The 14,001-nt window shown below is 41.7% G+C and overlaps 1 protein-coding gene across 2 annotated transcripts; it reads right to left on the bottom strand.

The window, feature by feature from the left end:
• Positions 1 to 461: 461 nt before the first annotated feature.
• LOC129824084 (serine/threonine-protein kinase 17A-like) lies at positions 462 to 13,189 on the bottom strand. Of its 2 annotated transcripts, none has more exons than XM_055883397.1 (7): positions 12,654 to 13,189; positions 4,615 to 4,827; positions 2,466 to 2,610; positions 2,145 to 2,271; positions 1,975 to 2,023; positions 1,692 to 1,865; positions 462 to 1,489 (listed from the first exon to the last, which is right to left on the bottom strand). In XM_055883397.1, exons 1-7 carry the CDS (start codon positions 12,821 to 12,823, stop codon positions 1,171 to 1,173), a joined length of 1,197 nt encoding a protein of 398 aa, XP_055739372.1. In that variant the 5' UTR covers positions 12,824 to 13,189; the 3' UTR covers positions 462 to 1,170. The 2 variants fall into 2 exon arrangements, with proteins under 2 accessions (XP_055739372.1, XP_055739373.1); XM_055883398.1 differs by having other exon boundaries at positions 2,544 to 2,610.
• Between the last annotated feature and the right edge of the window lie 812 nt (positions 13,190 to 14,001).

Here is a 14,001-nt window from a genome sequence, read left to right as displayed (position 1 = left end):
TCTACACATCCTCTGTTAGACCCCAAACACTTAGGCAGGTATACTTCAATATTATTCTATAGAAAGACACTGAGGAAATTGATTGATACATAGAAAGAAAGTCCACACTGACCTTCAAAGTACATGAAGGTCGTTTGACCCAATACAATTTAATACATACAGTACCTTTGTCTTCTCCCTGGCAGCGCTAGGCGGAATTTAACAGGCAGTGCTGTAGAGGGTCAGCGCAGACCACACCACTGTCAGATAAGACAGGACTTGACACAGCCAAACTGGTCTTCCTGATCTGCTCACCAGAACTAGTGTGATGAAGGTATAACTGCTGCACTCGTCCGTCTCATGTCAGTCGCAGACTTGTAGCCATAGTTAAACATATATTTTTTCAAAGCACTTTGACATGCATTCTTTCAGGACCTTGTTTTGACAAAGAGCATACACAAGATGCCTCCTGGTTTAAAATCACCACAGAAATATAATTGCTTTGACCAATGTTTATTGATGCTTTGTACATCCTTAAGACATTTACATACATTGTACAAGGAAATAAGTGCCATTTATGCATTACATGTCATGCATATTCATTATAAACAGTGCTGTCCTGAGCAAAATGTACATGCCTTAGGAGAATGAAGGTACTGTAAAGAGCAAATTAACAATGTAATTGCTTAGTACAAAGCCATCATATCTTTATAGCCGGCACTTTGAAAAAATAATAATAATTTAGTCAATGGTTCCAGTTGTACTATACAGAATCTGTGTGACCAGAAAATGTCTCCGATAGTGTTCTATTGCACTATGATGTATGATTGATTAATTAGGACATTACTATTTATTCACAGTGAAAATGAAATATGTAAGACATGGAAATAATCAGTGATATAGATTAATTGAAGTTATGATGAACAATTGTACTCATGAAAGCTGAACATACTGCATGAATATTAGGAAAAGAATGGTAAACAAGCAGAACATGAACGACATTGACCGAATGGCACCATACAAAACATCAGTCGTTCATTAAAATTGTATTAAAATTAATAAAAATGTGATGCAGACAGAGACAAAGTTTGGCTTGTGAGTGGAGACAGTGTGGTGTGTGGTAAACAATTTACAATCAATCAGTAAAGATCCCATTAACAGTTGGTTAGTGCTTATAGGCCTACCCTTCTATCAGAAGATAGTCTTCTGTAGGGAGCAGAGTGGCTCCTCGAACGTGAACCGCTTGGAGACGGCCTTCGCATCCGGAAACAGAGTCTCTGGGTTTGGCACAGTTGGCCGGCACGGACCTATGGTGTAGGCTGCTACTACCATCAGCTCCTCTACCACAGGACCTTCCTCCTCTGAGGATGATGAGCAATATGAGGAAGGGGGGGCAGGCTTGGCGTGTTCCCGTTGGCAGATCTCACTGGTGATATTCTCTTCCGTCTTCTTCTGGGCTTGCTCCTGGAGCCAATGATGCCTCAGGCACTCTTCAGCAGTGGCACGAGACCTTTATACAGGATAGAGAGGGATGGATCAGTATCCCACGTTGTTTTCTGTTACATTTTCAATAAAATCAAGAGTATGAAATTCACTGTTATGCTTTTAACAAGGTCTTCAATTGAGGTGGAACATCTACCTAGGAACTACCAAAATCGCTAAAACAAATAATTTGTGAATAATAACAATATTGGTTTGGGATGAAATCTCACTTGGGCTCTTTGATGAGGAGTGACTGGATGAAGTGGATGGCTGAGAGGTCCTGGAGTTCATTCTCTGTGTAGTCAATGTTGATCTGGGAGATGTTGAGGAAAGTCTCCTGCTTGTCTTCTCCAAGAAATGGTGAAGTCCCCGTCAACATCATGTAGGCCAACACCCCTATGCTCCTTGGTTCGCAAGACATAGCATACTGAATTATCTGTTGCCACTGAAAGAAATGGAACCTCCGTCATCGCTAAGTCACACACATATAGGTTGAGATTTTACTCATCTTACCACATGTCAGTTGCTGTGCTGATTGGTTCATAATTTAGAATCTCTGGGGCTGCAAACAAGAGAAACAGTGAATATTTTTGCTTAAGTAAGACATGTGATCAACCAAGTTGTTTTTGAGTCAATGTATTTGTAAGTTCAATAAAAATACAATCAAAAGGGTTTTCACTCACCGACATACTCTGGTGTGCCCATGATCTCCCTGAACTCCTGGTTCTGACACAGCCTTCTGGAAAGGCCAAAGTCCACTATCTTTATATCCCCCAGAGGACAGGCACTGGTCAGCAGGATATTCTGAGGCTGAGAGGGACAAGACCATTCAATGGTACAGTGGATGAGGACCATTGAATCGTTCAGCGTTTCCTCTGTTCATTCTGTCATGATGTTATGGAAAACCGTTTAATCTGACCTTTCTTTCCAAAATGTTTAAACATAATGCTAAATGGAGAACAAAACTCAGTCAGATGTCACAAATACAGCCTCATACTATGCACCTTGAGGTCCAGGTGAACAATGTTGTTCCTGTGTAGGAAGGCCACACCCTCCAGGATCTGTCTCATTAACCATTTTACCTCTTCCTGGGTGAAGGCCTCGTCTCTCTCGGCAACACAATGGTTAAAGATCTCCCCTCCCGCCACACTATGGACACAGACACACAGCCGAGTGAGAGTGGTTTATTGGAATGATGGAAAATGTCCCTGAGGACACTAGTGGAAAGGACGAACAGGATACTAACAGTCTCTCTACATAATCAACACCTATTCGACGATCCATAATTCAAACTGAAGAATAGAGTTCATTCAACAATATGGTCTAAGTAAAATAAAACACTCAAAACAGTGTTTCCGAAATTAATGAGGAACAAATTGCAAATTTAGACAAAACAGTGTCCTTAGTTGTCCTCTTTGCCCCGGTTTATAGACAATATGCCATGTGACAGGATGACCAGTATTTGGTCTCCAACTCCAGTGAGACGAACAGAGCTCAGCCAGTGACCTGATTTTCACTCTGGTATCCCAGTTCAAAGCGGTTGAATTTCTCATTTGTTTACTAGTTCCAAGGACAGAAAAAGAGCCTCAACGGAATTAAAATTGAGGGTGGCGTATGAGTAGTGAGGTAGGTGTGTGTGTGTGTGTGTGTGTGTGTGCACACGCGTATGTAGGCGTATAGAGGTCAGTGCATGCACACAAGCGTGATTGTGTGTACTGCGGTTGATGCGTGTTCGCAGAGAGGTGTGTGTTTTTCCTCTGGTCCAGGCAGCCAAGGTGATTAACTCCCTATTGCACAGCAGCCACCCTCCAGCTCCTCATGTGTCATCTGACAGAACTAAAGAGATCCCACTCCGCTCTGGGTCGCTCCCTCCCTCTGCAGCCCCTTGGTGCCTGAATAGAGCTCCGCTATCCCAACCTGCCCACTTCCTCATTTATCTGACTGATATGACCCCAGAATATCTACAAAAACAACCAAGTGTCATTTGCAAATGACACCTCTAGCCCCATTCAGATCATAGATAATCATCAAAACCAAACAAAAACAGCAGTTCCGCTCCATTTCCTACCAGTGGAAAATGCCCCATTATTTATTGTAATGTAGAAGTCTCTGACCAAGCCAAATAGTATGAGATCTCAACTCACAATTACCCTTTCTCAGAGCATTTCTGTTTTTCTCATACTGGCAGACCACTCAATAGGGCAGAGAGCCAAGCTTTCACTCACTGGGCACCTTCAAAAGAGAAGATTAAAACATGAATACAACAAACAAAATGTAATCTGGTCAGAACTATAAATATCTCAGAGTGAGATATTTGACCTACTCAGTTGAATCTGAAGCACAGAAAACACATGCAGCAGCCCCAAAACAACTCACAGTACACTCACCCTGATATTTATCCTATTTAGCCACAATTCCATGTCTGATGGTATTCAATTCTCATGAGTATTTCAAATATCTCCCTTTAGATTTGTGCATTCATTGATTTGACTGGTCATGAATTAGTCATTGGAGTGCCACCATGGGCCAGTGAACAGATACGGCATCATTGAACATGCACTTTCTATTCGATAGGGAAGTTCAAGGCAAAGTTCCCTGTTAATTTGGAGATTTTTTTTTTTAAGTTACAAAACAATAACCCATCAAACTATTCAATGTCTGGAATGCCTTCAACACAATGTTGTCATAAGTCTAATAGAAAAAACGAGTCACTCTAGTGCAAAGTTAGATGAGCAGCTGGTCCCAATGGTAGTAAGGAGCAGCAGGGTTCTGACATCCCTCTAGCCTGCTCTACTCTAGTCAGCGGAGCGTGACAGACGCTACAGCAGGGGTTAGTGTTAGCTGGATTACCCTCCTACTCAGGCAGAGGGAGACTGGTGGTCTTTCCAACTCACTGCACAGTTTTTCCAACTGACTCGCCGATTCCCTGCAGTGGGGATTGTGGTATTCATCGTTAGAAATGCGAGTGACGACTTTCTGCAAGCTGCTCTTCTTAGCAGAGTAAAGCTGGAGGAGATCGGACCTAGAGCTTGACGTTGCTAGTGAGCTTGAAGATGTCATGCCGGCAGGTGCGCACACAGACAACGTTAACAGTGAATAGGTGTTCATGTAGATGTACACACATTAACAACAGCTGTTTGTAGTAATACTTACTACTCGAGCACCAGGACCATCTCTGTCAGGGTCTCGTAGACTTGGTGCAGGTTGATCATTCTGTGGCTAGTGTTGGTGAGCTCCAGCACAGCGATCTCATGGAGCACCTCCACTCTGCAGTCCTGACCCTTCCTTCGCTTCTTCAGGAACTTGGCTGCATACTCTGTCCCTGTGCTCTTCTCCATGCACCTCTTCACTATGGCAAACTTTCCCCTGGAGACAGATGGGGAACTTCACGTTAAAAATATTGAAGTACAGGCCTTAATGATGATCAAACTTCCCCCTACGATATAAGGATTAAAAAACAGGACTGCAGTGTGACTAAATAGTAATGAATACGTTTGAGAACGCCAACTACAGTGATACGATAGTGATTGTTGATGGTGATTACGCATCTTGGTGGATAATCAAGATAGTAATTTACATCACACTGCTTTGTCCTCCCTTTACTAGAATCCTTACACCTGAATGCAGGTAGCCGTAGAGTGAAAATAAATGATTGGGAAATGGGCAATAGGGTGAAACAGCCATCAATTGTTGTCTTGGTCACTGCATTTCTATCTTTTTTTAAATCATTAGTAAACAAAGATGACCTTCAAGCTTACCAACCATTGATTTTAAATGACCCACTTCAGTGCCCAGACAGAGAGCCATGCTGTGTTAATCAATGACCTCATACAGTATTATTGGCTGGCTAGCGGTCATGTTTTGGCTCTGGGCTTGATGCTCCATTGCATACCTCTACCCTCACATGCAGTGAGATTCAGCAAACTATGCCTTCAAACATAGACCTACACTTTAGGGCTCCCGAGTGGCGCAGCGGTCTAACGCACTGTTCTAAGTGCTAGAAGCATCACAACAGACCCTGGTTCGATTCAAGGCTGTATTATACCGGCCATGATTGGAAGTCCAACATCACAGTGCACAATTGAACCAGCGTTGTCCAGGTTTAGCTGAGGTAGGCAGTCATTGTAAATAATAATTTGTTCTTAACCGACTTGCCTAGTTAAATATAACACGTCAAGGACTGTATCAGACAAGGAAGTCGCTATCAACCATGCCCAATACTATAACCTCAATACATAATAATATGGTAGCAGGTTCAGAGTAGTGCCATGCATGCCTCAATCCAGTTATTCAAAGCGGAGTGTCTTTAGTCTTTAACCCAGGCTGACGTTGTTAACCCTGGCTGCTGCTGATAAACCCATTCATGTCTTTAGTAGGGAACAGGTGTCTCCATTTAATCTGGTTGTGCGTGTGTGTTTGGCGAGGGGGATTGCCAAAGTCAGGGGAGGCATAGCTTTGTGAATCTCAAAAGTTCCAGTGCAGTCAAAAACTTGATTTTCCTGTGAGGAAACAAACCCAGCTGTGTTTAATATGAGCAAGGCCTTATTTATATGACAGCATATTGGATGTCTGTCATTCATATTACATTCACCCAGCTCAATGTAACATTGATAGGTTTAGGCTACTACGTGATACACACATTTTTCCTATACCCATCATGAGGTTGGTACAGCCTAGCCTATGAATGAAAGATTACAACGAAGGAGCACAGGTAGAGAACATTTGAGTAATCAAGTTGACAGACATTGACACATTCAATATCACCTTGCACAGTCTTGCCTGATCTAGATGATCTAGGGTGTAATCATTAGTCCAACAGTTGCAAACAAGAGTTTCTATTGGTCAAATTCAGGTATGTTTATCTCAGTGTCATTCCATTTCAGAAATGTTGTAACAGAATCTGCGGAATGAATACACACCTGATCACATTCAAACACAGTTCATAGCAGCCTTTGATCGCTCTCCTCTTCGCTACAGTGCACAACACATCAGCGGTCTAAAGCAAAACTTTCTTATCATAACTGGTAACCGCTACTCACAGCCTACATCATAGTCAACATAGCTACTAGAACTAATGCGTTAGGAAACCCAGTGGCAATAAATTAATAAAAGCTTACCTTGACTTGGCACACACACACACAGCTCTCTCATCTCCATTTTTGAAGAAATGTATCTGATCAACTACTCACCACATTGTATGCACTGCAGTGTTAGCTAGCTATAGCATATGCTTCAGTACTAGCTTCATTCTCTAATCATTTGATTGAGTGGACAACGTCAGTTCATGCTGCAAGAGCTCTGATAGGTTGGAGGATGTCCTCCGGAAGTTGTCATAATTATTGTGTAAGTCTATGGAAGGGGGTGAGAACCACGAGCCTCGTAGGTTTTGTATTGAAGTCAGTCAATGTACCCAGAGGAGGACAGAAACTAGTTGTCCTCCGGCTACACCATGGTGTTATCCCAGAGAGTGCTGTTGAGGCTACTGTAGACCATTGCAAAAATGTGTTTTAATTTATTATTTGGTGAAGTGAATATACACTGCTCAAAAAAATAAAGGGAACATTTAAACAAGACAATGTAACTCCAAGTCAATCACACTTCTGTGAAATCAAACTGTCCACTTAGGAAGCAACACTGATTGACAATAAATTTCACATGCTGTTGTGCAAATGGAATAGACAAAAGGTGGAAATTATAGGCAATTAGCAAGACACCCCCCAAAACAGGAGTGATTCTGCAGGTGGTGACCACAGACCACTTCTCAGTTCCTATGCTTCCTGGCTGATGTTTTGGTCACTTTTGAATGCTGGCGGTGCTCTCACTCTAGTGGTAGCATGAGACGGAGTCTACAACCCACACAAGTGGCTCAGGTAGTGCAGTTCATCCAGGATGGCACATCAATGCGAACTGTGGCAAAAAGGTTTGCTGTGTCTGTCAGCGTAGTGTCCAGAGCATGCAGGCGCTACCAGGAGATGCAAATTTGTGGCCTGCTGGAGGTCATTTTGCAGGGCTCTGGCAGTGCACCTCCTTGCACTAAGGCGGAGGTACCGGTCCTGCTGCTGGGTTGTTGCCCTCCTACGGCCTCCTCCACGTCTCCTGATGTACTGGCCTGTCTCCCGGTAGGGCCTCCATGCTCTGGACACTACCTCTGATCTGGGAGACTCACTAAACACAAATGCTTTGTTTGTAAAATATGTCTGAGTATTGGTGTGCCCCTGGCTATCTGTATATTTAAAAAACAAGAAAATTGTGCTGTCTGGTTTGCTTAATATAAGGAATTTGAAATGGATTCACATTTTTACTTTTGATACTTAAGTATATTCAAAACCAAATACTTTTACTCAAGTAGAATTTTACTGGGTGACTTTCACTTGAGTCATTTTCTATTAAGATATATTTACTTTTACTCAAGTAGGACAATTGGGTACTTTTTCCACCACTGTTCATTTGAGACTACTTGTGTCAATTAATAAAATTTCCTAGGATTTTCTACCTGCAGCAAACCTAGCAGATCAAGCTGGAAATACCAGTAAAAGCAGTGCCTCAAAGAGTGACCCCAAACTCCTGGCCCTAGTCATAATGTCTGTTTGACTTGTAATTTATGAATATTAAATTGCTGCTAGCTATTACCTAATAGACAACTTTGATCAAAATGATCACAGAAGAGCTCTAATTATAAAAGTCACCCGTGTGTTTGCCCAACATCTCCAAGTAAAAAAGGAATGACCATGCAGCCTCAGGAGGTCTGGCTCCAACTACATTACCTATATCTCAGACAGTTTAGCAGGGAAATGTGAGATAGACTTGTGTTCAATGAGAGAGATTAGTCAAAGTGGTGGTAGATCTATTTATGTGTGCTATTTCTATGCTTCACATTTTTAAGTTTTGTTTGTGTCTTTTACTTTTGTACACCTTCAAATACACTACATGACCAAAAGTATGTGATCTGTTGCCACAAAGTTGGAAGCACAGAATCGTCTAGAATGTCATTGTAATGCTTAGTATTGCGCATGGTGATCTTTGGCTTGTGTGTGGCTGCTTGCTTGGCCATGGAAACCCATTTCATGAAGCTCCCGGCAAACAGTTATTGTGCTGACATTGCTTCCAGAGGTAGTTTGGAACTCTGTAGTGAGTGTTGCAACCGAGGACAGACGATTTTTTACACGCTTCAGCACTCGGTGGTCCCGTTCTGTGAGCTTGTTTGGCCTACCACTTCGCGGCTGAGCCGGTTGTTACTCCTAGACCTTTCCACTTCACAATAACATCACTAACAGTTGACCAGGGCAGCTTTAGCAGGGCAGACATTTGTTGGAAAGGTGGCATCCTATGATGGTGCCACGTTAAAGTCACTCAGTAAGGCCATTCTACTGCCAATGTTTGGCTATGGAGATTGCATGGCTGTGTGCTCAATTGTATACACCTGTCAGCAATGGGTGTGGCTGAAATAGCCAAATCCACTAATTTGAAGGGGTGTCCACATACTTTGGCTCGTGTGTAGCTGAAAATAATATATTTTTGGTTATGGAAAAGATGTCACAAAGGTTTAGATGATATAATGATTCTCCACACTACACTTACTTGTTTTGTCACAAACTGAAATTAGGCATACTATTAGAATTTTAGCAACCACGAATTGGCAGACCAATTTTCTGCATAGTGCACATAAGGGAATTCACTTACAGTAGTATTGGACTTGGCCAACTAGTTTACAACTGAACAAGTTACACATGGGTAGGTTTGCAAAGGGTCAGACATTTTCTGGAAATTATCCATGGGAAGTTAAGCCTGGGAATTTGGGGAATGTTGCTTAAATTCATCAAAAATGTTAGCTTTTAACAGTTAACCTTTTTTTGGTGGGATACGCAAGGCAATTCTAGGTTTTGTGGCATATTTTGGTTAAACTATCCCCAATTCAATGGAATTGCAACACTCTGCATGCACAGTGCATTCTTCCATCACAGCCGATTCTCAAGATCTCACACTAATGAGATGCTATTAAGCCCACACTACTACACTGTCTGAGCCAAGAACTACATGCTTTCTGGTAAGTTTTGATTACAATACTGGGTGGGGTGAATATAGAACATGTAAGATTTTTTGTTAACTAGTACATATAGCCTACAGCAAAGTGTGTTTAAATCATTTAACTTGTTAATTTCTTCTAGTTAGTTTTTGCTACGATGTGGGGTTTAGCTTGCTTGAGCCTGCTAACTGAGTGTTAATTCACGTTTCCATACATGTTTCATAAAAAAAAATGTATCTTACAAAGTAGTTGTTTAATCAAACTGCTTAACTATTTATCTGTACATGGAATTGTATGTGTAATTTTTTTCCCATTTATTTTCTTCTAATCTTTACAGGAAAATGCCACGGACACTATCTGATGTATGGAGACATTTCACTGCAACTAATGTAGAAGGAAAAGCTGTGAACATGTGCAAAATCATATGTGAAGAATGCAACAAAGATGCAGAGTCATCTGGCCAAGTGCATAAAGTTCCCTCAGCGCGCACAACAAACAAACAACCTCTGACATAAGTCCCTCTACTTCTATTAGAGGTGAAAATTATGATGAAAAGACATCTTATCAATAGCAACAGCTCATGGTCCTCCTGGAATCAGACATTTCTTTTTACTCAATAGAGGAACGTAGTCAGAGAAATGCTGATGAATGTCTTGCTCGAGCTGTGTATGCAACTGGTTCACCTCTGATGCTCACAGGCAATGTGTATTGGAAGAGATTACTGAATGTTCTTCGCCCAGCATACACCCCTCCAACCAGACATGCTTTATCTACTCATTTGCTGGATGCAGAGTTCTACAGAGTTTCTAGTGAATGTCAAGCAAATCATTGAGAAAGCAGACTGTATTGCAATCATCTCTGATGAGTGGTTGAATGTTCGTGGGCAAGGAATAATTAACTACATCTTCCCCCCTCAACCAGTATTCTACAAGAGCACAGACACAAGGGACAATAGACACACTGGTCTCTACATTGCAAATGTGCTAAAGGCAGTCATCAATGACCTTGGACCACATTAGGTATTTGCACTGGTGACAGACAATGCTGCAAACATGATGGCTGCTTGGTCTAAAGGGAAGAAGTCCTACCCTCACATTGGCTGTGCTGCTCATGCATTGAACTTGCTCCTCAAGGACATAATTTCACTGAAAACAATGGATACACTCTACAAGAGCCAAGGAAATGGTTAGGTATGTGAAGGCTCATCAAGTTATAGCAGCAATCTACCTCACCAAGCAAAGTGAGAAGAATAAGAACACCACGTTGAAGCTGCCCAGCAACACCCATTGGGGTGGTGTTGTCATCATGTTTGACAGTCTCCTGGAGGGGAAGGAGTCTCTCCAAGAAATGGCCATATCACAGTCTGCCGATATGGAAAGCCCCATTAAGAGGATCCTCCTGGGTGATGTATTTTGGGAGAGTGGTAAGCAGCCTAAAACTCCTGAAACCTATCGCAGTAGCCATTACACGGGTTGAGGGTGACAATGCCATCATGTCTGATGTTCAGACTCTTCTTGCAGATGTAAGAGAAGAAATCCGTACTGCCCTGCCCACTTCAATGTTGCTCCAAGCAGAGGAAACTGCAGTTCTGAAATCAAAAAGTGTGAAGACTTCTGCCTGAAGCCCATACACGCCACAGCGTACATGTGGGACCCCAACTATGCTGGCAAGAGCATCCTGTCTGATGCAGAGATCAACAAGGCCTATGGTGTCATCACTACTGTGTCTCACCACCTTGGCCTGGATGAGGGCAAGGTTCTTGGCAGTCTGGCAAAGTACACTTCCAAGCAAGGGCTTTGGGATGGAGATGCAAATTGGCAGTTGTGCCAACATATCTCATCGGCCACCTGGTGGAAGGGACTTTGTGGATGTGAGACTCTTTCCAATGTTGCCTCCATCATCCTCCAAATCCCACCAACATCAGCCGCCTCAGAGCGCAACTGGTCCTTGTCTGGGAACACACACACCAAAGCACGCAACAGGCCGACCAATACAGTGGTTGAAAAATGGGTGGCCATCCGGGCAAATGTCAGGCTCAAAAAGCCTCAAAATGAGCCATCCTCAACAAGGTTGGAAAGTGACAGCGAAGATGAGGCCTCAAAGTCTGATGTTCAAGATGTGGACATTGAGGAGGTACAGGGACAAGACATGGAAGCCTGAGAGGAAGACAACCAAAGCTTTAGTTTCTAGACTATCATTTTACAGATGTATGTTGAAAACATTTTTGGGAGATGCGATGGATCATTTGGGATCATTCAATATTCCCTTTCTTTTGTTGTTCAGTGAAATCATCCCATGTGAAGAGTAAACTCATTTAATTAAAAGTTCAATTCGTAACTAGTTTTTTTATTTCTATTGTAAGGATTTAATCATTTGCAATTATGTATACTTATGACAATGTAAAATGTTTATATATCTGTCTCCATATGATATGGTAAATATATCCAATGCAAAAAACATCTATATTTAAAGTGGTATTAATATTAATTACCATGGAAAGTTTCCACCTCTGAATATTCCCCAAAACGTGCAACCCTACACATGGGCAAATATTGTGCTACTATATCTTGTCTCAGATATCCAGATAAAACAATGAACAAATGATAAATACATAACAGTACACCTATCTATGAGTGCCCATGGTTTTGGAATAGGTTAGATGAAAGGCTTTTGTCCATACTTTTGCATAGACAAATCTCCTGTGTCACTACTTACTATAACTTGCTTCAGTTCACTTAATGTTTTGTATGTGAAAGGCTAGACTCACTTGCCAGTCTTGCACTCACAGCTGGGGAAAGGGACTGGTCATTGGGTATCTACTGTATCTTTAATACAAATATATTTACCATCCAGATGGTCTTCTTTTGAAACCAGGGATTACAGATGAAAATTTGGTTTGCCATCTGGTGCAATGTCAAATGCATGTTAAAAACAACATGCACATCCTTGATAAATAAATGAAAACATATTCATACATCCAATGGATGGTGCCTGAGGTTACCACATTGAAAATTGATTGAAAAGGACAACCAAGCACTATGATCTACAAAGTATCCCACGTTGGAACATGAGCATTTATACACCCAGGTAGAGAATAGCTTATTTTTGTTGGCCTACTATGTTTTTAAGGTCCAACCGGTTAACCTACTACCTACAATGTTCAACTCACCTGCCTAGCTCTTTGCCAGGTATAACGTTGTATAGTTCCTTAAATGACTCGGTCCTGATTGGGGTTTTGATGTTGTCCAGAAGAAGCGCAGTGGCTCCTCGGTTCGTCTCGGTCTGGCATCTTGTGCAGCTTCTTGTGTCGGTGACCCGTGGACTGGGTGGTGGAATCATTATTGGTTCACTTGTTGAATATTCTTTCAGGAAAACACGCGTTGTTGAGAATAACACAAAATTACCTTTCTTTTGCGTATTGGAGAAGCTTCCAAGTACGGGGACTAGAATGTTTTATTCTTGTCAACCACTATGTGTCTAATGAGATTCTTGAACGTTAGCCGCAGTTGTGATGCAGTCAGGCATAGACACTTGTTTGACTGGCTGCTCTGATAACGCTCTTCGCAAAAGTCAATTTAACTCAGTGACTGATATATCGCACCCATCAACTTAGATAGACACCGCATCATTGTATCTATTCTATTAAGGCGTCTGTGAGAGCAGCGCTCTCCATTTTGAAGTAGTCAATTTTTTTCTTCTTCTACTTCTATGAGTTGGCAAACAAACTGAAAGGGTCCATACTGCCACCTGCAGGGTGCTGTTTAAACAGGTATAAAGCCACGGATGGCAATTTACTGCCACCTGCAGTTGGAATGTTTGCTCACAAGTATAATTAATTGGCTGATCCCTCCTGATGACCCGGATGGAATCATGTGATCCTTCCTCAAACCATAGGAAGTTCCACCCAATTGACTACTTGAAAATGGTGAAAGTGCTCAATGGTGCTTCCTGTGGTAAATCAAGGTTTTGGGCACTAGAGTTCTCTATCTATCGCTATGATTTCACCAGACCGCACTTCGGTAATGTTGAAGAGTTAAAGGGGCAATCCTTTTAAAAGCTTAATACTGTTTTGGTAATTTTTTAAGATATATATTCTTCAAGAATCAATAGGTATTCATTTATAAGTCCAACAATGTATGTAGCAACAGAGTACCACAGTATGAGTTATAATACCCATAAAACCTAGCGGTCAAACAAGGATATGGTTCCAATTGTTTTCCACAGTTCATTTTTCCCATAGGGGATTTTAGAAACACTTAAAGTAAGGGCTGTGTTTCATGTAAACTTACCCTGGTGTGACGTTTTGATAACTGTGTAAATCTCTCTAGGACAAGGTGACTTTTATCAATATATTTTCCTCCATTTACCCCCCAAAAAAGAAATGCTAATTAGCTACTAATGAGTAGTTCATAAAGAACTACAAATGCCTTGATCTGGACGAGACTGCTGAATTGAAGCAAAGGTAAGAATCTCTGGATTAACAATCTAATGTTAGCTAAATTTAGTAATTAATAAAT

The sequence above is a fragment of the Salvelinus fontinalis genome, chromosome 26 (assembly GCF_029448725.1).
Source record: "Salvelinus fontinalis isolate EN_2023a chromosome 26, ASM2944872v1, whole genome shotgun sequence".
NCBI classification, from domain to species: Eukaryota; Metazoa; Chordata; class Actinopteri; order Salmoniformes; family Salmonidae; genus Salvelinus; species Salvelinus fontinalis.
The sequence above is the reverse complement of the archived record's forward strand: the minus strand, read 5'-3'. Positions and strand labels throughout refer to the sequence as shown.